Source organism: Anopheles darlingi, chromosome 2, assembly GCF_943734745.1.
Source record: "Anopheles darlingi chromosome 2, idAnoDarlMG_H_01, whole genome shotgun sequence".
Classification (NCBI taxonomy): Eukaryota; Metazoa; Arthropoda; class Insecta; order Diptera; family Culicidae; genus Anopheles; species Anopheles darlingi.
The window spans coordinates 64,924,634-64,948,556 of record NC_064874.1 but is presented as its reverse complement, the minus strand read 5'-3'; the positions used below and the strand labels follow the sequence as shown (position 1 = coordinate 64,948,556).

At 48.2% G+C, this 23,923-nt stretch overlaps 2 protein-coding genes across 2 annotated transcripts in view; one reads left to right on the top strand and one right to left on the bottom strand.

Annotated features, from left to right (window-relative positions):
• Positions 1 to 13,051, top strand: part of LOC125952253 (protein lev-9) — a 19,439-nt gene extending 6,388 nt beyond the window's left edge. The window contains exons 6-18 of the mRNA XM_049681612.1: positions 518 to 700; positions 773 to 2,917; positions 2,995 to 3,161; positions 3,244 to 3,351; positions 3,443 to 3,536; positions 3,616 to 3,954; positions 4,049 to 4,199; positions 11,117 to 11,235; positions 11,326 to 11,485; positions 11,587 to 11,737; positions 11,833 to 12,196; positions 12,283 to 12,453; positions 12,543 to 13,051. Coding sequence (XP_049537569.1) covers positions 518 to 700; positions 773 to 2,917; positions 2,995 to 3,161; positions 3,244 to 3,351; positions 3,443 to 3,536; positions 3,616 to 3,954; positions 4,049 to 4,199; positions 11,117 to 11,235; positions 11,326 to 11,485; positions 11,587 to 11,737; positions 11,833 to 12,196; positions 12,283 to 12,453; positions 12,543 to 12,784 — 4,394 coding nt within the window. The 3' untranslated portion in view covers positions 12,785 to 13,051. The remainder of the gene's footprint in view (positions 1 to 517; positions 701 to 772; positions 2,918 to 2,994; positions 3,162 to 3,243; positions 3,352 to 3,442; positions 3,537 to 3,615; positions 3,955 to 4,048; positions 4,200 to 11,116; positions 11,236 to 11,325; positions 11,486 to 11,586; positions 11,738 to 11,832; positions 12,197 to 12,282; positions 12,454 to 12,542) is intronic.
• LOC125952254 (uncharacterized) lies at positions 4,121 to 6,901 on the bottom strand. The gene is made up of 4 exons (XM_049681614.1): positions 6,601 to 6,901; positions 5,712 to 6,212; positions 4,384 to 4,513; positions 4,121 to 4,324 (listed from the first exon to the last, which is right to left on the bottom strand). Exons 2-4 carry the CDS (start codon positions 6,198 to 6,200, stop codon positions 4,239 to 4,241), a joined length of 705 nt encoding a protein of 234 aa, XP_049537571.1. The 5' UTR covers positions 6,201 to 6,212; positions 6,601 to 6,901; the 3' UTR covers positions 4,121 to 4,238.
• Positions 13,052 to 23,923: the final 10,872 nt, after the last annotated feature.

The window sequence follows — 23,923 nt, the reverse complement described above, 5'->3', positions numbered from 1 at the left end:
CACACCTTCTTCTTCTTCTGGATCCTTTTCATTCCCAAAACCTTGCACTATCCTGCTGTGGCTATCGCACTCACGAGTCGGATATTTTCTTTAACTTGCTTTTTGATTTTGGTTTGTTTTTTTCTGCATTGGTGCAGTGAGGGTTCTTCTTGAAAGAAACTATGATGTCGATTTTGTTCTTCGATTTCTTACGTCTGAAGTTAACGTAGGTATAGTGGTTATGTTGGTGCTACCCGAATAACAATAAATAACTCTAAAGATATTGGGAAAACTATATATATCAAACAAAGAATCAGTGCAATTCAGCTTTCAGCAACCATCTCCATAGCATACCATATTGATATTGAAAGATTGATTAAATTGTTATTATAGTTTGCCTTTATATGCTGTTGAGTATCCGGCTGTCTCTATACGACGCTTCTTGTTAAATGATGAGGGGAATATCTTTTTACATGAATATGGGAAGCATTCAACCTGTCCGATCAACAAATCGAATTCACTTCGCAACTCTTTGTAGTGGTTACATCGGTACAGTGTCCTTCGCCCGAAAATCCACGGAATGGTAAAGCCATCTACACGAGCACCTCGTACAATTCCGTGGTAAGCTACGAGTGTCGCTATGGTTACACACTGGTCGGTGAAAGTTCTCGGCGTTGCGGAGCCGATAAACGATGGACTGGTACACTACCGGCATGTAAAGGTTACTACCGATGCACAAACTCAAATTGGATCAGTCACAGTTGATGTTAAAGGAACTTTTTTTTTATTGTAGAGATCAACTGTGGACACCCGGGAACTCTGTACAATGGGTGGCTGGAAAACATCGAAAGCGGAACTGGACTAGGAGCAAGCATCATCTTCCGCTGTCATCCGGAGATGCTGCTCGTCGGTAACACATCGTCCGTATGCCAGATCGATGGCCGTTGGCGGTACCCGTTGCCGCAGTGCTTGGCACCTTGCGTAGTACCCTCGATATCGCAAGGACAAGTGATACCGATCGAGTTCGATATCGATGTAAATGCGACGACCATCGTACCATCGGGACCGGCTAGTAGCAGCTCAAAGGTCAAGCATGGTACCGTGCTGGAAGTGATCTGTGACGAGCACTACGAGTTTCCATTTTCATCGCTATCACCACCGACCTGCAACAATGGCACGTGGAGTGTAATTCCACGCTGTGCCCCAGCCCGCTGCAAGACGATGCCCAAGCCGCCCAAGTTCGGAATGGTACTGGCACCGAAAACGGAGCATGGCATGCGGGCACGGTTTAAGTGCAAGGATGGTTACAATCTCACGGCACCGGGCGGTAAAGGTATACCGGATCCGAATAACTACGTGCTAATATGCTCATTCGGAAACTGGACGGGTGAATTGCCACAGTGCACTGAGGTGTACTGTCAATTTCCCGGTTACATACCGAACGGGAAGGTGCTGCTGGTAGGCAACATGGGGCTGTACGACTATCGACCGTACGTGCGGAAGGTGATCAACAACAAGCAGATCATGTACGAGTGTGACAAAGGGTACGTGATCGAGACTGGGCCACCGGGGGCCACCTGTATCGGTGGTAAGTGGAGCCCAATAGAGCTACCGATCTGTACGCCCGGGCAACATCCGCGTTTGCGATGGAATCGTCGGCGTCGTTCACTGGATCTTCGAAGGCGCTACCACCGATCGAACCATATCAAGCAGCACTATCGCTATCTGCAGCGCAAACTAGACGAACACGATGCTTACCACAGGATGTGGGATTCGGTCCCGGAACCGCATGCACTAGTGAAACGATCAGCGCCGATGGTTCCGTACCGAGGTCAGATACCGCACAAGCGTCACTATACCTTCGATGACTTTCAACGATTGCGAGCGAAACGTAGCGCCAAGACGATGAGAGGAATGATGCTGAGGAGTGGTCGAAGCGACACTTTCACGACGCGACACCGTCGCGAGCTGACGGAAGTGGAGAAGGCCTACAGTAAGTACTACGAACGGATCAAGGCGAAGTACCGCAACTACGTCCAGAACCTGATCGGCTCGAACAAGGCCCGTACGATGCAGATGCACGACGACATACACGTGCAGGATGGCCGATGGCATGGTTATCCCGAGGCGGACATGATCGGTCACAACCGCGGTACGCAGAATGGACGTGAACGGGAGGTGAAACCTGTGGCAACGCGTACACCACCGACCACACGCCGGCCACGGCCCAACAAGGGCAAACAGAACAAACCGAAGAAACCGAAGGCACCACCACCGATCGCGATTCCGGACATTAACGAGCAGTCCCGGTACCGGTTGGATTTTATCGAGAGCGGTGAGAATAATCGGACGACTGGGCTGCTGAACGAGAACGATATCTACAGCAACTACTTTCCACCTCCGCTGACGGGCCGGTATCACACGAGCTGGCAGTTTGCTTCGGAAGTGAACCCAGCTAGCCATCGGAACGAGGGCAATATGTATCATGGACCACGGCAGTACAACCATCGGAGTAACCGAAACCACAGCGAACACTATCCGGAGGATCCACTGACGCTGATGGAGAAGCTTCAGTCGCAGATCATACGACGGCGCAAGCGTGATACCAGGTCCGACCAACCGGTGGACAATGGGTCAATGGAGGAGACGAAACGGGGCCAGAAGGGTAACCGGAAGGCACTGAACCATACGGACGCTGATAGTTTGGATCCGGCGAAGAAGGTTAAGTTCAAGGGACCGTGTGAACCGCTGGCCAGCGAACCGTACGCCCAGCTAGAGATCGTTCGTCCGGGAAAGGATCCGAATGAAACTTTTGGTCCGGGCACGATCGTGCGTGTTATCTGTACCAAGGGTTACGTCTCGAATATTGTTAATCCGAACGCCACGTCCAAGTGTGTGCGAGGTCGTTGGAAGCCTACCAAGCCGACCTGCAGTATGAGTAAGTAACAGACGATCTTGAAGTCTCGGTTCAACCAAGGTCTATAAGTATTTCTTCTTGGTTTCCTTATCTTGTAGAACCGTGCTTTGTACCATCGACCGAACATGGGAAGTACTACGAAGGTTCGGTCGATCTGACGACAATCGATGCCGTTAAGCCAACGACCGCTGCATTAACCCCGATGGAGATGATTGAAAATGGCAAGATGATAAACTTCCTGTGCGATCATGGCTACAACACGCAGGTAATGTCTAGAGATATAATCCACGAACAGAATGATGGATCAGCGTCTCATCTATTGCTTCTTCGCCTGGGTTTGCTTTCAGGGACCATCGAGTTTACGTTGTTGGAATGGTGAATGGGCAATCACCTCGCTACCGGAGTGTCTACCGGCACCATGCGTACTGCCACCGATCATGCACGCCATGTACCAGGTACGTACGACTGTTTCTCTTTCGACAACGGCTGGCCAGCGGCGAGGCGGACTTACGATGATGGTGTTTGTATTTCCTCTTCTCTCGACAGGGTGGATACCGGGCAGGTCTGACGATTGCACACGGCAGCTCGGTGATGATACAATGCGAGAGCGGGATGGGAAGTGTTGCTCCGGTGCAGATGGGTAAGGGTGGCGTAACCTGACGTGACGTGTGACTGGTCAATTTGAACATGATCGTCTACATGTTCCTTTTCATCTACAGACTGTGCTTTGGGGTCGCTTACGCCGGAAACCATCAACTGTGGGTACATTTCGTCTAGGAAATCTCGCGATGATGACAGCAGCTCCATTATCGTGCTCGACGGTAATAATGTCACCTCCTCGGAGGATGAGAATGATGGACGCGAGTGTGGACCACCGGGTAAGACACATGGTTCGTTGGTGTACAAGAATGGTGAGCAGATGGATGAGGGTAGCGACGAAGGGTTCCCGTCCGGTACGGAGATCACGTTCGATTGTATCGCATCGATCACGGGTGAACAGACGACCTGGAAGATCATCTGTGAGGATGGTCAGTGGATTGGCCGCTCGATGAATTGTGGTATGTATTGGATGATGGATTTCTTGCTACGTTTATTGGGATGGGAGTATATGGACTAAGTTGGACAATACGTTTACACAACACACACACACAGAGGACGATGATCCACTGTTTCATCGACTGCCGTCGGCTAATGGGTCATGCATGTTCCGCAACAACGAACCGCACGTCGTCAGCTTCTACAACGATCTGGAAATCCGTGAGGACATAGTAGAGTTCCCACCGGGAACGACGATCATATCAAGGTGAGTAAAGGTTTCTGTGGATGAACTATTGGTATGAGCTTAATCGTACTCCGCTCCAACGGTGATGCTGATTGGGCCAGGCAGGACATTCGTCTTGTGATACCATTTGTTGGTGTCCAACACAACTGTGGGAGGGGATACAGATGAGGATTCTGTCTGAAGTTGCCAGTAGCAAAGCACTTACTCGTTTCTCCGGTTTGTACGACGACCGATAGAAACTCGCACTGGTACAGACACTCTGGTGGTGGAGCTAGGATCCATTCCTTGGCGCCCTTTAGTTGCGATTGCCACGAGGGAAGGCGAACATTATCCACCTGCAACATGAAAAAGTGGACATTGGTGAAATCAATATTGTTATGATCGATAATTGAATGTGTTATGATCGATAATTGGATTTTCTGCGGATGAAAAAAATCTGCACCAATCGCGAGTGGTTCTTTGGTTGCCAATGTCATAATTCGGTTTTTTTCATGATATGATTCAATGTCAGTAACGTGTAATCAAAATTATGGAAAACCCTCTTTCAACAGTGACTGTTACTAGATCTTACAAAGTTGTCTATGCAGATACTACGCAAGACTTAAAGATCATGTTAAAACGTATATGTGCGCGTTGCATGAATTACTGGGTACGTAAGGCTGTTATCGGGACAGTATATTCCTCCGAGAAAGCTTTTCACTAGTGTGGATAATGTTGTTAATACCCTTTTGCGCTATATTCAATGTGTTGGATGCTTTCTTAATCCGGGTTTTGATGTTGATTTGTGGGTATCTTCCGTAACTCTATGATTCAACTTGGCATATAGAAAAGTATTTAATCTTTAAGGAGATATTCGAGTATTTAATCTTTAAGAACATTCAATAAGGACACTTAGAGCGAAATAAATAGAATCTTGAACAATTTTAAGTCATAGTCAATCTCATTGACTATGACCTAGTACGAGATGAGTACTTGATTTGTGTACACAAAATGTAATTTACCCCAAATGTACGTTGCCAATAAGAGTAAATAGATGGCACCAGGCAGTCATTACAACTACCGAATTGTTAGCACGAACGTTGTTTTCGTGCGCACCATTCCGCTACAAGGGATCAAAGCTGGGCCTGCAAGGGTCTCTTACAGCTACTGTATCCAACCCTAAATCGCCTTAGGATAGACGGATTTTCACAAGGATAAGCCGCAAAGTGCGATGGATTGACGCCACCAACGAACCGGTTGGCTGAAATTGTCGAAATGTAGGACGCCGGCATCCGTCTTTTTGCTGCTGATGGATGGACGTGCCTCCCGGGTCACCAAGAATGCCCGGAAGGAAGAAATTCTACATTTTCGGGGAATGGAGCAAACGACCAACTGCACTGATGGTCGGCCCGGTCCCCGTCCCCCAGGGCGAATCATGCAATTAACCACCATTCTGGCAAACAACGCTGGCTTGTCTTAACACCCGGCCCACGGGTCACCGACAGCGTTTTTACGCAAACGCGCCGCGTTGCCCGTGTCCCGTGTGCTACTCACATGCATGTGTGCACCGAGACCGGGTCCACCCATGAAGACCCAATCGATGGCGTTGTTCTCGGAATCGGGCGGCAAAAAGTACGGTCTGCCGTAATGCTCGCGTAGCACCCGCACGATGGCCGGATCACAGTTGCTCCAACCAAAATACCACGGTTCGGTGCCCGGTTCGTAGCGTACGCGGGCCGGTGGAAGGGAAAGGGCTTGTTGGATGTTGCGGAGTCCGGTTTGGTACGGGAAAAACTGACAGCTTTCGGCCCGCGGTCCGCTACCATATGTTTCGTACAGCCGCTTGAAGAACCAATAGTCGAAGCGGTCCAGGGCCGTCCAGTTGGCGGTGGCATCCGTCACGATGACGGGCCATCCGGTGTATGCGTAGTCGGCCGCAAAATCGTCCGGATTGACGCGCGCCAACCGTGGTACGGTGCGTACCGAGGCGCAGAAGCTGCAATCCTCCGGCGGACGGAAGGCTTTTTGCAGCTCGGCCGGCATGGTCACGATGCACTGAGGAAGTGTGTGTGTATGTGTGTGTGATTGAGAGAGAGAGAGAAAATAGAAGAGATAAATAGAGTGTCCGGAGTAGAGCTTTAATAAGTCTTTGAAGCGAGTCAAAACATCAGGAATCCCTGGAATGTAGAACAATCCTTGGTGGTTCAAGGGAGGGTGTTCAATCCGAGGAAGAGGAATCCAGCTCAACACTAAACGATAACAACGTGCGACCCCAGCGAGTCAAGGGATACTAAGAAGGATGATGATGATGATGATGATGGACGCATCATGACCGGACCGAATGTTGACCGGGGCCGGGACCGGGGCCAGGACCGGTCGCAGAGTAACGAGACGAGCAAGGCCAGGCATTCATTATGCGAAATTAATTCCGTTTCTCATTTACATCTTCATTTGCAAATGACGAAAGCTGGTGCAGCAACCGCTGGCTGCGTCCACCGCCGACGATGGCCACCGTTGCGATGGCCAACAGCAACGCCAACAGAAGCGTCGAGATCGCAGCCTGTGGGCTCGCAAGCCGCTTCCGGAGCTGCCGCCGAATGGTGGTGGTGATGGTGGTGCCGTGGGGCAACAGGCGAAGGGTCACAAATTTGGCCAACGGTTCCACAGTGACGTTACCATCGGCACCCCGGACCGGAACCGTAACCACCGGGCCGGGCCGGTGGGTGGCGAGGAAGTTGTTTAGCTCGATGCCACTTGCGTTGGCATTAATTAAAAAAATCTTCATCTTTTCGCGCACTTCATCCATTCTGCACTCGCGTGGGGGGGGGGGAGGGGGTATTTTTTGTGCCACCAGCCGTCCAACCGTCGGTCTCTTTTGCGATCGCGAACAAACAATCGGTTCCCCCGGTCGCGCTATTCCCCCTCCGGTCGCGTTTTTCTTTCGTTTTCCTTTAGCTGTCGATGGAGCTGCGGAGTGCTCTTGAAATAACAACGCTTTTCCGTTGTCCGCTTCCACCCAACTTCCACTTCACAGCTCAGCACAGTTATAAACACTTTCTGTCTCTCTCCTCCCGCCCCGGACCCAGCAGTGGGCGCTGGCTAGCTGGCAGTATCGCTATCGGCTACACTTCACACCGAACACACCAACTCTGGATGGACTCGCGCAGGACGGAACCTCCATCACAGCCGTTGGGCGAATGTTTTTGGATGCAAATTTTTATTTGCGTTTTCTGCTGGAAGGCAGACCGAACACCAGGGGGTGGGTGGTAGAGGTGGTGCTGGTGGTGCTCGATTTTCACTTCACAGATGGTTGATTGGATTAATTTTTCGTGCTCTAATTGCAAACAAGCGACCGGGGCTTTCCTTTCACCGTGACTGCGTCGTGCGCGCTGGGAGGGAATACGCGAGGGGATGAAATCGCGTGGAAAAGGCGCCTCTTCAGGAGCGGAACGCCCGGAACAGTGCCTCTCTGTTCCGTAGTGGCGACCGTACGAATCGGAACTGAAACACTGTTTCGAGCGATCCGGAACACGAGAACCATCTCTCGGTGGCAGCGGCAGGACCGCGGAAACAGGCACACGGGGGTAGCGGGGACTGTAGCAAGCGCAATTGAGTTTACTATCAGCCCATCCGTGAAGCACTATGGGCGCGCTGCAGGCAAGCTGAGCTGCTTCCGGGCTTACAACGTTACAATGTGAAGTGCCTTCGCGAGTCTCTCTCGTCGTCCGTCCGGGGATTTCAATTTATTTCGAAAAAGGATTTTCAACAAGGATCCAATGGGCGCGCTTCGATGTTGTCCAGCCCACCAATCGCCGGGCGTCGACTGTGTGTGTTTTTCGTCCTTTTAATTTTTCTTCTTTTTCTGTTTTCCTCCTTTAAACAACACACACACACACCGACAGCGTGCGCATCCTTATCAGTGCCTCGGCAGACACATTCACTCAATTTCAATCAATCGTAACAAGCGGCGACTTGTGCGCTGGCGATAAAAAAGCGGTCCTCTCCTTTCCCCATCATTTCGTCCTCTTTATGCTCGAGTACAGCGCTCCATTCTCTGGTTGAATTCCTAGCGGCAACATGTTGCGCTGTTGCCGCCAGCAGTAGCGCGGTGTGTGTTAGCAGTAGGAAGTTTCTGTGCGGGATTTTTTTTGCTTCTGTCGGAAAAACAGGATTTTCCATTCGCCAGAAAAGTTCAAATGCAGTGCAGTCGTGCTGCGTGTTGGTGGCACAGTAATGCCGTGCTGGAGAGCTGGTACCGGTTGCTCTTTTTCCGTCAACGTTCTTGGGAATCGGAGATCCCGACGGTTTTTGATCTACACAACTGGCAGGAAATGGAAGCCGGTTCGCGGAGTTTTCGGTGAATGGATTTTTGGGGCTGCTGCACGTGGTGAATGTGAGCGAAGAAGTTTGTTTCGTGAACTCCAGGTCCAGGCAGAGCCAAGTGCCGTCGTCGTCGTCGTCGTCCCGCGGTCCAGCAGCTGGTAAGAGTTTATTTTGTTTTTTAGAAAGTTCCAGCGGTGTCAGAGGTATTGAGATTAACATTCCAGGCCAGGGCCAGCATGTTGAATGTTCGATTTCCACAATTTCGCGCGGATTCGGGCGACTTGGCGGTAACAGTGGGAACAGTGGTCGAGTCTATTTTCAATTTTTCGCTTCAATAAGGTACTTCGATTTGGTGAGTGGGTGTGGTGGGCCCGGGCGTACTTGCGATTGGAAATTATGCAAATAAATGGTCCCCGTAACGTTTAATGACATACTGGAAATTGAATGGCACTTCATCAGCGCTCAGATGATGATGATGATGATGATGATTGAACATCGTTTCGCAGCATTGGCAGCATTGGCAGGCTTTCGGAATGGGAATAACAGTAAGTGACTTGAAAAATGAAAATATCGTTTGACAGATTGGTTTTCCGGCACAGCGGCACGCGAAACAGTACGCCCTCTCGACACCGCCAGTGATTCCTCTCCACTCTATCATTATCCCGCAGCTGCCCGGGACGATAGTGTACCGAGCGGGGCGAGCAATAAATTTTAGAGACCGGTTGAAAATGGAAACCGCGGCTCGCGGCCACAGATTACACCGGGATCGGTCAGTGCCCGAATCTGGCACTGCGCGCACTTGAGCCGGTGGGCAGTAGGGATGTAGTCGGACAGGGCAGGGACACGATAAAAGCAATTTAATTTTGATCCATCGAAGCCGATTTCCGCTCCGAGCGAACGGTAGATCGTATTGCGCTTGGTCCTCAATTGATTGGCGGCGATTGCGCCTCGCCGGCGCACTCTACTACTCTACTTCCGCTCCGGTGGTCGGTGGGCAAACTGGGCTGGTCATGTTACACATAGAAGAGCAGAGCAGAACCAAAAAACGAGTGGTAGAGAAGTTAAATATAGCTTTTCGGGACGGTGGAGATAAACGTTTGGTAACAATGGTTTGGTGGATCATTTTGGGTTTGGTTTGAATGTATACCATACGACCAGCAGCACTGGCCGGAAATTATCTGGAACAATCGAGAGATGATTGAAATTTTCAAAATTTCTTGCAGTATATTTTATACAGATACATCCAGAGTATTAACTGTTCATATTAACAGTAAGCAAACTGTTTTGCAGTAGAAAAATGTCACATAAAGATTGCATCTGAGATCTACATACATAGCTGTTACCGATAGTCCCGATATCGATAACGGGATTATCGGTAGGGATCGTGCGCAGCCGCAAGAGGCTCCCCTGTGCGTACGTGTGCGTGCGCGCAGGAGGCCATATTAATTAAAGGTAATAAGGGAGAACAGTGTTAGTCAAGCAGCCGGGAACAGCGGACTGTTTTTTGAGCTGCTGCTTCATTTTGAATAATGAAATAAAGCTACGAAAAACGATGTTCTCGCTGCAGATTTACATTTCACAACAATAGCGTTTTGGCCTTCAATTAAAAGCCAAATCATGAAGCGATTGCGCTGAACGATTCAGTATTTGTTGGCAATTCAGTATTTGTTGTAGAACTTTAACCATAGCACCAATTCTGGTTTTCTGCTGGACGAAAGCTTTAAACATTAGTTCAAAGTGAAAACTCCTTGTTTGTCTGCTGCCAGAGTTAATCGCGAAACACCTAAATCGATGGTTGAGTTCCGTGTGCTGGCCTAAAGTTGGTTGCATAGTGCAAATCCCAAAAGGATTCAAAGAAATGCGACCAACAATAATGCATGATTGCCTTCATGTTGTAATGTGATGTGCCTTATTGAGAGAGCTGGAGATAGAAATCGGTTCCAGGTACGCTACACCTCGAGACTCCATTCCAGATTGCCTGGAAACGATGCAGAAACACCACCAACACCCTGGGTGCTAGCAAAAAATAGTAAATTCTTTGAACAACAACAATATACACAGGCGAACATAGGGTGGGATTGGTTTCCACACTTTTATGGGAATACTGAAAGTTTCGTCGAAATCCAAATTATGCAACCGATCTGATCCTTCTCGTAGAGCACTTGGCACACGGATACCTGGAAGGTCATTGCGACTGCCGGTCTCGATTCCCTATTCCCGCTTTACATTTTATAAGGGACCAGCTATCAACTCTCAACGGTACATTGTACCAACTTCGCAGAACTATTTACGCCAGCCAGCATTAATTTCTTGGATAAGCGTCTGTTTGTGATTACCTAGACGTAGAAGTACTCGATGTTTTCCACTAAGCCAGGAATGCTCCAGTCTTCAATACAGGGAATTGAACCGCACATACAAAGTTAGAGTAACAGCAAGTCCTTTTTCTGGATACTTTCAAGAAATGTTTGGGATGCCAAGCATCCCATATTTAATAATATGCTGTGACGCCCCTCCGCTAAGGCATTGACATACCAACAACGCAGCCATTGTTGCAGCACACCGTTGACGTAGCCGAAAACCACCAAATGGGACGCACAAACGTGGTCTTTATTGTTGATTGTTTGACGTCTTTGCAGATGCGTCGACATCGGCAAGTACGCGATGATTGGTACGAGCGTCCGGACGTGCGTACGGTCGGAATGGAGTGGCCAGAAGCCGTCCTGTTTCGGGCTAAACCAGGAAAACGATTACGCAAGTAAGTAGCCACCGAGCAGAAGAGCTAGGTCTGGGGTGATACGAGCAAAACTCACATCATGTTTTGGTTGTTTTGGTGTCTACCCGACAGTGGAGAAGCCCCCGACCATCCTGATACGCCACCAGAATGGTCCGATCGCGCAAAGCAACGACGGAAAGCTGATCGTCTATCCGGGCACGACGGTGCATCTCGAGTGTCTGTGGATGCGACGCTTCGGTAACCCGAAATGGAATGTCAGCCACGATTACCGGTAGGTGGTGGTGGTGGTGGTCAGATGGAATCAGCCCGGGTCTGTTTGATGGTCTGATGACGTTGTCTCGTCTTGGGGTTTCTTTTACTTCAATGGTACAGCAAATACCCGGAAGGCTGGAGCTCGGACGAGGGCCGCGATCCACAGCTGGAGTTCCGCATCAGCATCATGCACGCCGTCAAGGATGACTCCGGAAGCTTCACGTGCGTAACGCCGGCCCGACACACGCACACGGTCGAGGTGGTCGTGAAGGTATGGTGCTGATGCTGTTGCTGCGTCACTCTTGACACTAGGAACAGGTAATTCTAACCTCAGTCTCTTGTTGTTCTCTCTCTCCTCGATGTTAGGCCGTACATTGTAATGAGATACAGGTACGGCGCGGTCTATCGGCCAGTACCGCCGAAACGATGATGGGCACCCGGGTCCTGTTCTCCTGCACCAACGGTAATGCACTGATCGGGACGCCCGAGATCACGTGCCTACCGAGCGGTAACTGGAGTGCACCGTTACCGGTCTGCGAGAGTGTCGAGTGCGGCGAAGTGCCGATACCGCCCAACAGCAACGGTTCGGCACCGCGTGTCGCCATCTTATCGCGTGAGGTAGGCGGTCGTGCTGCGTTCTCCTGTCCACCCGGGTACGGGTTGCGAGGTCCCAGCGAAGCCATCTGTCTGCCGACCGGCGAATGGGGTGGACCGTTTCCTTCGTGCGTCGGTAAGTAACGTCACAAATAGTGATGCGTCAGAGTGATGATGATGTTGTGCTCCGTTCGTTCGTTCGTGTTCCGGTTCCGGTAACAGAGGTCCAGTGTTTCCATCCGGGGGCACCCCAGAACGGGTACGCCCAGGGTACACCACCGTACCGGGCCGGTGATGTCGTGCAGTTCAATTGCAATCCGGAGTACATGATGCAAGGTCAGCCCATTATCGCCTGTCAGGACAATGGACGCTGGTCCGGGGGTTTACCGAAGTGTAAGTAGCTCCCAGCCTCAGCCCAGGTTTCTCATCACCTCATCACTTCACCACCTCGAATTCCCTTATACCCCCTCTCCCCTATACAGGTGTGCAAGCGTGCTCGTACCCGGGTACGGCCATCAGCGGACGGATGTCGTCGGTGAAGTTCTACTATTCGATCGGCGAAAGCATCACGTTTACGTGCGATGCCGGGCTGGAGCTGCGCGGTGCCAAGATGCTCAAGTGTCTCAAGAACGGCAAATGGTCCAACGCCATCCCGACCTGCGTCAACCCGGATGCGGTGAACGTGCGTACCGATGCGAAGGGTGTCTTCAAGCGGGACAACTAGGCTGCTGCTGCTGCTGCTGCTGGGGAGGGGAAACGGGAAGGAAGGTCACTCCGGTCCGGTTATCCGGGACGCAATCAAAAAGTGAGGGGTGGGGATGGGAATGGGTTGAGGAGGAGTCACTGTTCGAGGTACATATTAAGGATTTGTTGTAGTTCATTGGAGCCTTCCTTGAAGGAGGCTGCTGCTGGCCTGGTAAGGAAGGGAAGTTACACTACTTATCCACAAACACACATACATACACAGACAGACAGACAGATAAAGGCGAACAGGGGCGTTGTGTGGGTGGGTGGGAGGGGGTGCGTGGTGCGGTTACTTAATAAAACAAAACAAACAAATACGTAAGGATAACGAGGAGTCCTTCTCCCACACACCTCTCCCCCCTCCCCTTCCCCTCCCCCTCTCTGCCCTCCTCTGATTGTCAATCGTTCACATTTGGTTTCGAGCGGAAGTGGTCACAAGCGGCGTACTTCGACGCTACAATCATCATCATGCATCTATCAGTAATCACCACAACCACCACCACCACCTTCCATCCCTTTTCTGTTGGCGTTTTGTACATTATTGGCAAATGGCCATCACTCGGCCTTCTCTACACACGGTGCAAGTGGAAGAACAACAAGACGCCTAATCATCGTTCCGCTTCATGCTCGTTGCTTGTTTTGTTCGAGGCAAATGGAGGAGGATTTGAAGCAGAAGTCACTTGTAAGGATAATGCGACCCTGAAGCACAAAAACAGACCGACTTCTTGTGGCCAACACAGTGGAATTGTGACGAACGGAATTGTGATGTGTGATCCGTTGTAAGCCCGATGACGGTCTGGTCTCGGTATTAGGTTTCGAGATCGCTTTAATTACTCTCAACCTAACCATGGTTGCGTCTGTGGTCGCCTGTGTAGTTGTGGGGTCATGAGAGAGAGAGAGAGAGAGAGAGAGAGAGAGAGAGAGAGAGAGAGAGAGAGAGAGAGAGAGAGAGAGAGAGAGAGAGAGAGAGAGAGAGAGAGAGAAGGAGAGCGAGAGAGAGATGGAGAGACGCGACGTGGCAGTTGTTTAAGTAGGATCATCCTCGTCGTCGGTTCGGGCGTGCCACTGTCAATACGCCCACCGCTCCCGCCCCCCTCGCGTTGATGGCATTTAATGGGAGGATATGACGACGACCCCGAATGATGATGATGATGATGGTGATGGTGATGAATGATGCAGATGCGACAGATTGTAACATCCTGATCGACATCGGCCACCGTTATCCCCGGTTTGTGTGCCGCTTGTGTGCCCCTCCCACTGTTTGGAGTTCGGAATTGGATTGAATTCAATTTGCATATCGGCGAGCAGGGAAGGCGGAATGTGGCCCGGGTTTTTAGTTTTTGCGGCCAATTTGTTCGACAGTTCGATCATCCGGGCGATCATTCATATTGGTTTGTGTGTGTGTGTGTGTGTGTATGTTTGTGTACTGGCTTCAGGCGATGGAGCAAGGATTAATTAATGACAGTCGCTATCATAATTGAAGTCGGCGCTCACTGCAAACGGTGATGATGGTCAGGGAAAATAAACAAAAAAAGAGGTGGAAGAGGTGGACAGAAGGGTGTACCGGGGAACTTACTGGGCGCAGGCAACACAAATCGCAATATCACCTCCCTGTACCCCTCTCTTTCGCTCCCTTCCTTTCTCCTTCTCACCAAATGACATCAATTAGTGCACATACATCGATGCTAATTTATACGCAAATTAATCGCACAAGTAATCACACACACACACACACACACACATGCCCACCCTATCAATCCAGTTCTTCCCACCGTGTGCCCTGCTATGTTACATGCTACACGCCAGTGGTAGAGCATGGTGGTTTCGCTAGTGTTTGTTTGTTTTTTTTTGCAGAGCCGAGAGAAGGTTTCGTTTTTTGTGGTATTTGTTGCGCGGCGCGCGTTATGTTGGTTGTGGTCGCAAAGTGTCACCACCGAGCACCAGGCTATTTGCATGATTTGCGGTACCTCATGATGTCCCTTGATGGTGATGATGATGGGGAAATGGTAGCGGATACAGATTTCAATTAATGATGAAGCTCACCGAGATCGATTACCGGCGGAATGGAGCGAAGGGAAATGGAAAAGCGCAAAGAAAGCTGAAAACTGATTTCAAACATGTTCATAAACCCGATTTAGTGCGCTTGCAGCTATTGTCCTGTTTATTCGCGTTAAATATTAAAATAAATCAAGTGAGCGAGAGAGAAAGAGCGATAAAATCCGAGCAGTAATCTGTAAATAATGCTGGTGGAATTCATTGAACATATTATATATATACACGCACACACATAAACACACAGCAGGCACATATACATATACAGAAAAAAGCATATATACACGTATAAATAAATGAAAATATATATATATATCAATGTTTTACTATTTTACAAGCCAAGCTGGAGTTGTTCATTTGCTAAGTGACACGAAAGATCCAAAGGAATTCCCTTCGCTGCGGAGGTGAGTAAAGGTGAGTGTCAAGCCGAGCGTATCATCCACCATCTGCCGTAGAAATAGCGTTTCATTCATCATGCTTCGGGGAAATGAGTGCTTTAATGGCGATCCTGAACAACGGTGAGTATTTCCTACTTGCAGTGCGGGCTCGAGCTCCAGCCACCAATGCAAATGCATACTGCAACAAGGGAAGAGGAAGGGGAGGAAAGAGGTGGTAGCCCTTCTGGGAAATCTGGGCATCGGCAAATCTGTGGCATAAATTATTGCTCCGGAAAAACAAATCATCTTCGCCCAGGTGACTACGCTGGCTGTCACTCGTTTGCGCAGTTGCTCGTTTGCGGCGAGCGCAGAACCGTAGACAACGGAACCGTTGTCGGTGGAGGGTAAGGGGAATCTTTGACATCGTACCATATGGAGGCGTCCCCTGGGAGGGGGGGTATTTCTTTTTTTGAAAAGAAACCTTCGGATACGAAGAGGAGTCAGTAGAAGGGGAAGAGCTTGTTCCCGGCGGGATGTGAAAGAAGCCACAACCCCAAGTTGTAATGTCACTTGGCCCCTGTGTGTGTGTGTGGTGTTTGTGTGTGAAAGCAACTCGAACTCGATCGACTTGGAGCTTATCGGTGACCCAGTTAACCGTTGGATAACTTCACTAATTGGCCCGGGAGCATGAATGCTGCTTGGCGGTAATTACCAGCGGGACCGTACACCGATCTGGCTGCACTTGGCTGCTGAGCCTGTGTGTGTCTGTGTCCGTGTGTGTCTGTGTTTGGGTGTGTGTAATGCAGTATTCAAGCGGCGGGATGATCGGTCTGGTGTTTAATTATATGTAAATTAACCAAAGCTCCGGAAGCTGGTTTGGGGCGATGTGCCCTTTTGCAATCGCCGAGCATCGTCCTGGATGTGTGCCGTGGCCGTAGGTGGCCTTTCAAATGGGAGCGGATAGCATATTCCGCGTGTCACCGGGAAGTATAAGGCAGGTTATGGAAAGTTTGAAGTGTTATCGTCTTGGAATTCGACATTGATGGGTTTTTCGTTCGGCGCATTATAAAAACTTTTGCTCGTGAAGCAATGAAATTCGTCTCCATCTAGATTAGCTCTGAATATGTTGTTCCAGGGCATGTTGAAAAAATGCTTTATAAATGAGATGGTTTTTCATGAAAATGTCCGTGTCGGTGATCAGCATCACAGTGGGTGAATGAATGCTCTCAATTGTTGATTTACATTCATATTTGTAAATCAACAATCTGGATGACGCATTTTACATTTTCTGCCAATGTTCCTTTAAAAAAATACTAATAAAGTCTATTACAAATGTCCTTTTTCAATTGTAATATCATGATATGTCGATGAATATGTCGATATGAAATTAATATTGTTGATTCTTGAGAAATGTAAAGAATTACGTGTTGGTTTTTTAAACGTTTTTTTGCGTCTCTTTTTTATTGGTTTATCGATAATAATTGATAGTTTTTCAATGGGACATAATAAAAGAACACCGATGAGTTGTCCGAAACTCACGTCATTATGAACATGATCCAACGCATTTGTTCGGTGAAACACTGATTAATACATGGACAGAAGAAGATATCCTGCACATAAGATATGGTTGTTCATTCCTAAGAAAACGTTTCATTATCAATTCATTCAAATTGATCAACAGATCTATAAGCTTTCTCTACGTTTAGAGTAGTTTAAATTAATCGTCATTTACTTGCTACAACAACTTTATTGTTAAACATATTTCGAAAATAATATAAATCACTCAAAAATACTCTAAAATCCCAAGGAACTCTGTGCTGGTGAAATATGTGTCATGTGTGTCCAGATGGATAAACGACTAAAAGGGTCATTAAACACTGTTGTAGAACGAATACTCTTTGACTTTTGAAAGTTACCATGAAACATGGTGGTGAAAATGTATGCAAATATTAGTGTCTTGTTTGTACTCTGAAAAATCTGAATGATAAAATTTACAACAATATTAATATAACCGTTTGAAACATCGTGTCTCGTACGGTTGAGTGCTCCTTGCTGCAACGCAATCCCAAAACTAACCATGTCAAACTCGATGTCCACCGTAGAATCAAAATTACTCAATCTCTCTGAAATTTGCAATATCTCATTTGGGGCCATCTATAGGCAAATCTATAATCTAACTCAAGAATGTCCTTTATTATGTTTCAGATGATTCAGCTCGGAGTTACGATCGACACTGCATGTATTTTTGTAGCCACGCTTTCGCGAAATTGATGCCATTTTTAATACATTTTCTTCCTGACTTGACCTAACATGTTTGAAAAGTTGTTGTCAAATAACAGACAGTCACGGAGAACAGAAAGTTGGATGGTTTCGGCTGGTTGTATTGAATTAATATGAGCCCCATAATGACTAATTTTTGTCAATCTCGTAAGCTTTAATTTTTAGCATAAATACGTAAGACATTATTGCGCATAAAGCCGTAAAACATTTTTTTAAGTTTATGATTATTAAGCCAATTTAATCAGAACCTTGTGCAGTAGTAATCGTTGTAAATTATTAATTAATATTTTATGATTCTCCAAAAGTAGTGCACTCTCCCCAAACGGAGCTAATTATGAAGGTGAAACTACATTCCAATCGCTTAAAACGTGATGGGTATCATAGGTCATTGTACCAAACCATGATTTGTTTGAATTCTTGCATCCTCTATTAATTTGCCTAAAGAATGCACTAAAACATTGTTCATCAAATAACGCTCCTAGCATAAAATTCCATGAACTCCCCTCAAAAATCTAGCACAAAACGAACACCATTGGTCATTGCATTGGGCAAACTACGGACGGGTGAAGCGAATGCGAAGAATGCTCAAAGCGTGTCGCTACGACCGATGCGAAACCGAAAAATGCGTTCCCTCCGTACACCCAGGCGACCGACCGATTGACACGGAATGATGCAACTCGATAAAAGTTATCCAACTATTTTCAATTTACTTTCCCCCGCAAACCAAGGAGGGGGAGGGGGGAGTCTGGGCCATCTACCATCGACACCATCAGCATAACGGGGGGGTCTATGTACGTGCTCCATCCGCTGAACAACGGTACGGTCACTACCCTTTTCGGTCTCTTCGTGTGACAATGTGCGATCCTCGGCGCTGCGCTCTTTTGCAACTCTTCATTTATTTCTTCCCAAAAATCTGCCTCGCCACATGAAAGTCGGCCTCCAATACACCGGTCCACCTGAGTGGGTGGGCCCAATTCCAGCTCCCGGGAGGCGCCAGGAGTCCGTATGTACGGCTTCGGTACGGGGTTCGCAATTGAAACAAAAAGGAACACCGTAAGGGAGTGCCACAGCGTGGAGAGGTGTGCGAAAGGGGGGAAGGGGTGGTCGCTTCGGAAAATAGTTCTCCATCCTCCCTTCCACCCTTCCCCTTTCCTCACTACACTCGCCAGTGCCAGTGGGACGGAATTGCTGCGGATGTGCAGAATGGTCTTTGTCCGAAAGAACCGGAGACCGAGAAGAAGTCTTTGAAGAAAGTAGCACTACGATTGCGTAGCACCGGGAATCGTTCGACCGTCGGCAGTCGGTTGGCCTGCGTGGTGAGTCGCTCGGTTGCCTTCCCGTTAAACAATGACCGGGCATGCCGTTAGGGGGGAGGGCGTTGGTGGCGGACGTGCTTTTCCCTAGTAGTTCTACAATGGAACCGAAGCGTACCAAGGGGTTACAAGGCCAAACGAAGCGAGGCGGGAGTCTTCGTCCCTCGCTCACCCCCTCCCGGGGGAGAAGGCATGCTATACGATATACTATGCGGGCCTGCTACTGGTCGTTGGTGCACCGAAGACAAAAAAAAAAAACGCCCCCAGCAATGGAGTTTCCTTCCGTTCCGAGACCGAGGGCGTTGCATTGGCAACCGTCGAGTGCCACGCTGACACGCCAGGACCATAGGAGACGCCCCGGAACACGGGCGAGGGATTCATCTCTTCAACTTTGTCCGTTCGTGCGTCCTCTCCCCCCACTCCCCAGGGAGGAAAATGAACGAAGAATGAAAGAACGTGTTCTTTGACTTGACTGCACAACACGGATACACCAGCGTCACCGATGCAGGAGCACAAAACGGTCGCGTACTGATACACCCCCTAGCCACACCCCCCCTTCTCGGCAGGTGCATGATGCTATTTGATTTTATGCTCCCCGCTCTTTCGCAACGAAGACAATTATGGTTTTGCATAGATTTTTGTTTTGCTTCTCTTCATCACTATCTTCATCCCACCTCTTCATCCCCTCGCTCCTTTTGTTTCCGTTTGTTTTTTGTTTATTTTTCAAATCATCTCCCAAGAAGGCTCAATAGAGCATACCTTACTTTGTACCCAAAAGGGCTTCACTATTGGCCTCCCCCCCCCCAGTGAGCTCGATCAATACCGGTGAGCGAGGTCTGTCGCTGTGCGGTGCGGTCGTCCATTCGGTCACAGGGACACACAAACTATAACAACGCACCCCCCGGGTGCATCGTCTCTCGATATCGAGATTATGGTACTGCCACCGATACTCGATAGATAGAGCCGCTGTTCTGTTCTGCGTTCCGTTGAATGAAGATGGAACCGGGCACACGGGACACACGGATCCCCGGGGGAGGCGCTTCGAATGGTCCTTCCAGGCTCACTGTTACATCTCTAGCTCGGGTCGGCCCGCTTTTGGGTCAGTCTCCCTTTCTTGGGCAACGGAACGATTGCGGATGTGCTCCGGAAAGGCTCTGTCTGTACTTTGTCCCGTGCAACTGCACGTTTGGCTTCACCGCTTGTTTGAAGGGTTGCCGGTTGTCGGTTAAATACCGGTGGAACCATTTTGTATCGTATGGGAATCATAAAGGATACGTTTCGCGTCGTTCCAGTCGTCCAGGACGGTTTGAACGGACCGGGAGAATTTACAATGGCACAACGCACAATGTCGTATGAATAACAATTTCTTGTAATTAAAATAAAACCGGACGGTGGCGCCCACCGGAGTGCGAAAGATGTTGTGGCACATTATGGTGTCAGCTTCGCACCGTAGGAGGTTTCGTGGCGTGTATGAGCGTGTGTGCGCCTCGTCTAATAACCCTTTTGGCGCGTTCGCTTGCCCAAGACCAAGAAGCTAGCAGCAGAGGATCTTATGAGGTTTCCGTATGTTCCACACATGCTGGATGTACGGGAAAGGGAAGATCTTTATGGAAAATGGTTCACTGGAGAGCTATAGGAATTGACGCTGGTTGTTCTGTTCCTCCCTAGCAGCGCTAGTCACACACACACACGCACATATGCACACTAACAGAGGAATGACAGAGAACGGAGTGTTGGAGGATTTTGAAGATTGCGCTTAACTACCACCATCATGTGGGGCCCCTCGGGCGGGCAGGTCAGAGGGATTAGTAGGGCTGGAAGCTATTAACCGTCGACGGTAGCTTGAGCAACCAGCTTGAGTTCGGTTGGTGCTGCGGTTGGTTGTGGTTGTGGCAGCGGCAATAGCTAATCGTAGAGCGAGCTAGCGACCGAGCGAGGAAACTGGATCATCTAATGGAAATGGAGTGCTCGCAGTAGCAGTAGCAACAACAGCGACGCAGAGGACGTTAACATGTGGAGTGTCTAGGGCGACCAGTTTCCAGTGCACCGGGCACACACAAAAACCAGAAAAGAATAATGTTAAATAACTAACCTTATTCGGGATGCCATAATTACCAGGCACAAGGCTCACTGTGGGTGTGTGTGTGAGTCTGTGGACCGGAATTGGGCCGATGCAAGCAGCACAACACAGAGCATGATAGAAGTACACAAAAGAGCTACCGTTTGTTGAGAGGAAAATGGGGAGAAGCGGTGTTCAAGTGCCAACACCGCCCAGGGTTGGGGATTTTTCGCGCGGCATACCCACGGCTGAAAGGATAATAACGAAGTGAGCACACGTCGAGTCGACAGCCGGTATCGCTGTAGTAGGCTGGGCCGGCAAGTGGTGCAAGTTTGAAGTGCATCATTTGCTGAAAAATGTATGCCAGCGAAGAGCGAAAAAGTATGAAATGAAAGCTACTCCGGAGCAGAGGGAGGGGGGCGCCGTAGTCGCAGTCGCGTGAGTTATGATGCTTTTAAACAAAAACCCCGCCCAATAGTACGGCCTGTCGGCGTACAATTCGCCCGTTTGCAGGCGTTTGGTAATGTTTGCGTTGTGCTTGGTTTTTGGCTACATGACGACGACCCCTTGGAAAGGCGCACAGCGAACTGCATCTCACATTAGCGTCAGTGGTGGTGATGGGTTTTGTTTTTTGGCGATGGGCTGGCCCATCCCCTGGATAGTTGGACCTCTCTCCGAACCTTCGCGGATGGGTCGTACGAAATGTAAATAAATAAAATTATTCATCAAATGAATGAAAATGGTTTTTTGAGGTCGGTGTGTGTGTGTGTGTGTGGAGCGGTGTTGGCCGGAACTGTCTAATTGTAAGTGCACCTGGCACCGGCCCCGGGTAATGAGGGTGGTGGCTCCAAGGTCTCATCTTCCGGTTTGCATTTGCCGCTCCAGATGGCAGATACTTTGCAGCCAGCTCCTGCATCCGGGTACTTGCTAATCAGCGCCTACAAACGGTCGCTGAAGCGATTGCAGTTTGTTGATAAAATTACTTGGAGCGAAAGGTTCAGCCTCTCAACAACGGTGGGCTGGGCACGGGTTGCCTTGTGCAATGTTCACATTAATAATGACACTGAATAGGTAGCTCGTGTTCTATGACACTGAATAGGTAGCGTTGGTGTACGATGCACTTTCCGGTGCAGCCGTTCGGATTGTTGAGATTTAATATAATGGAATGAGCACATGGTTTTGATGCGCCCTTACATAACTGGCCCATAATGTTAGCACTTTGGGATCAGGTTCGTTGTGTAATGCTTGGCGTGTTGACAACATGCAGGTGTAAGACAATCTCAAATGAGTCAGGTTGAGTAGAACGTTCAGTACTTTCGTGGACTGTGAATCTTTCTCTCCACAATCTTTCGGTAGAATGTTGTTCACGTGGGTATAGCTGTCGTCACATTAGATGAAAACACAATGCAAAATTGAAAAATTGATTTCATTTTCTACGGAAAATAGACGAAAATAATGATGAATGGATGATAGAAAATGTGTGCAATCGGCAGCAATTGTAACTACTTATAGCAACGAAAACGATTATTTCATTAGTGCGTTGAAGCAGTAGTATTAAACGGAATCAAGGAGCTGTAGACGCTTAACTACAGTACGGAACGAACGCAATACTCATTCCATGTTTTTCATAAAGACCATTTGATTGTGTATTTGGGTGCTTGAAGCGTGGGATTTCTAGGAAGAGGTTGGATGGAATGAAGTTCCTGGGGTGTTAAATGAAATAATTAGATCGAAATTCGGATTAGATCTTGGGAACCTACATTCTTGCTATTATTGTATTATTGTATGTCTGTTTTGAGTGTTCCAACCTTTTTCCAATCCTTTAACTCCATTCCATTTGGGCTTGGTTCAATGCTTTCATCACTTTTGTAGATTATGTTTAAATTAAAAAAAATTAAAAAAATAATTAAATTTAAAAAAAATATCATCAAAAAGAATACAGTAGTTCTTCTAGAACGGCGGTGAATGAAGCTCATGTGGATTAAGCCGTCTTTTAGATAAATATTTGTACTCATATCAGGATGAGCAGAAGGAACACCAAGCTTACGTATTGATAGCAGTAAATACCTTGCGACATCATGCGTTTACGGTTAAAAATTGTCTTTGTTTAAAATGTCTTCTAGATTCATAATCATATACAGATGCTTACCAGGAAACTGCACAACACTCAATATGTGCTTCGTCACCAATCGGTAAACCTTGATTGAGTTGCACGAACACAGTACACTGTAGGTCGGTTATCGTTCGTGCTGCTTAGTTCACATTTTTCGACTATAATTCCTTTTACTAGCATGAAAACGAGCTCTATCTTCTTGGAACACAAATTAGTAGAACGTTTCTCTGGCTGGCTGGGGATTTGGGTTAGCTATAACACCAAGACTGATGGTGTTGCTACTATGGTTCATTTCTGATGAAGATGAAGCCGACTTTTAGTTCCAGTATGAGGTATGAATAGGTTCATTAGCACGATAGATTGCCTTCCCGGAATCGTTTGAGGACGATGCAAAGGGTTAGTTTTCCCAACTTTATATAAACCGTTTGTTTATAACTAGACCAACCAACGTTATAAAAGGGAATTGTACGCCTTCGTTTTCTGTCTAGGGATTTTATCGGGTTTTCCTTGAATTTGGCGTTCTGAATAAAATAATATTTTCGTCTTGGAAGCAAATTGCTGCCCAGTGCAGATTCCAAATGAATCGCTCTAGTTGTTTATTTCGAGTTTACTCTTAACGCGCACCGCTTGTTAGCAAGACACTGGCATAACTATTTAAACTTCTGAGTACTTAGAGTACCATCTTTCAATATTCATAGTGCACTTGGTGATTCTGTAAATTACACCGTACCAGCACCAAACCATTAGTAACCATCCATTGCTTCATTTGCTTTATCGTTCCTGTTGCATTTGCATTGTACAATGCGCGCTCGCTACAATGGCTTCCAAGCACAGCACGATGCTTCCTGCACCGTACAGTTACATTTCTTGGGAACGTTGTGCATGTTGTGAATCGTCTTACCGTACACCGCAAGCACTAACCAGA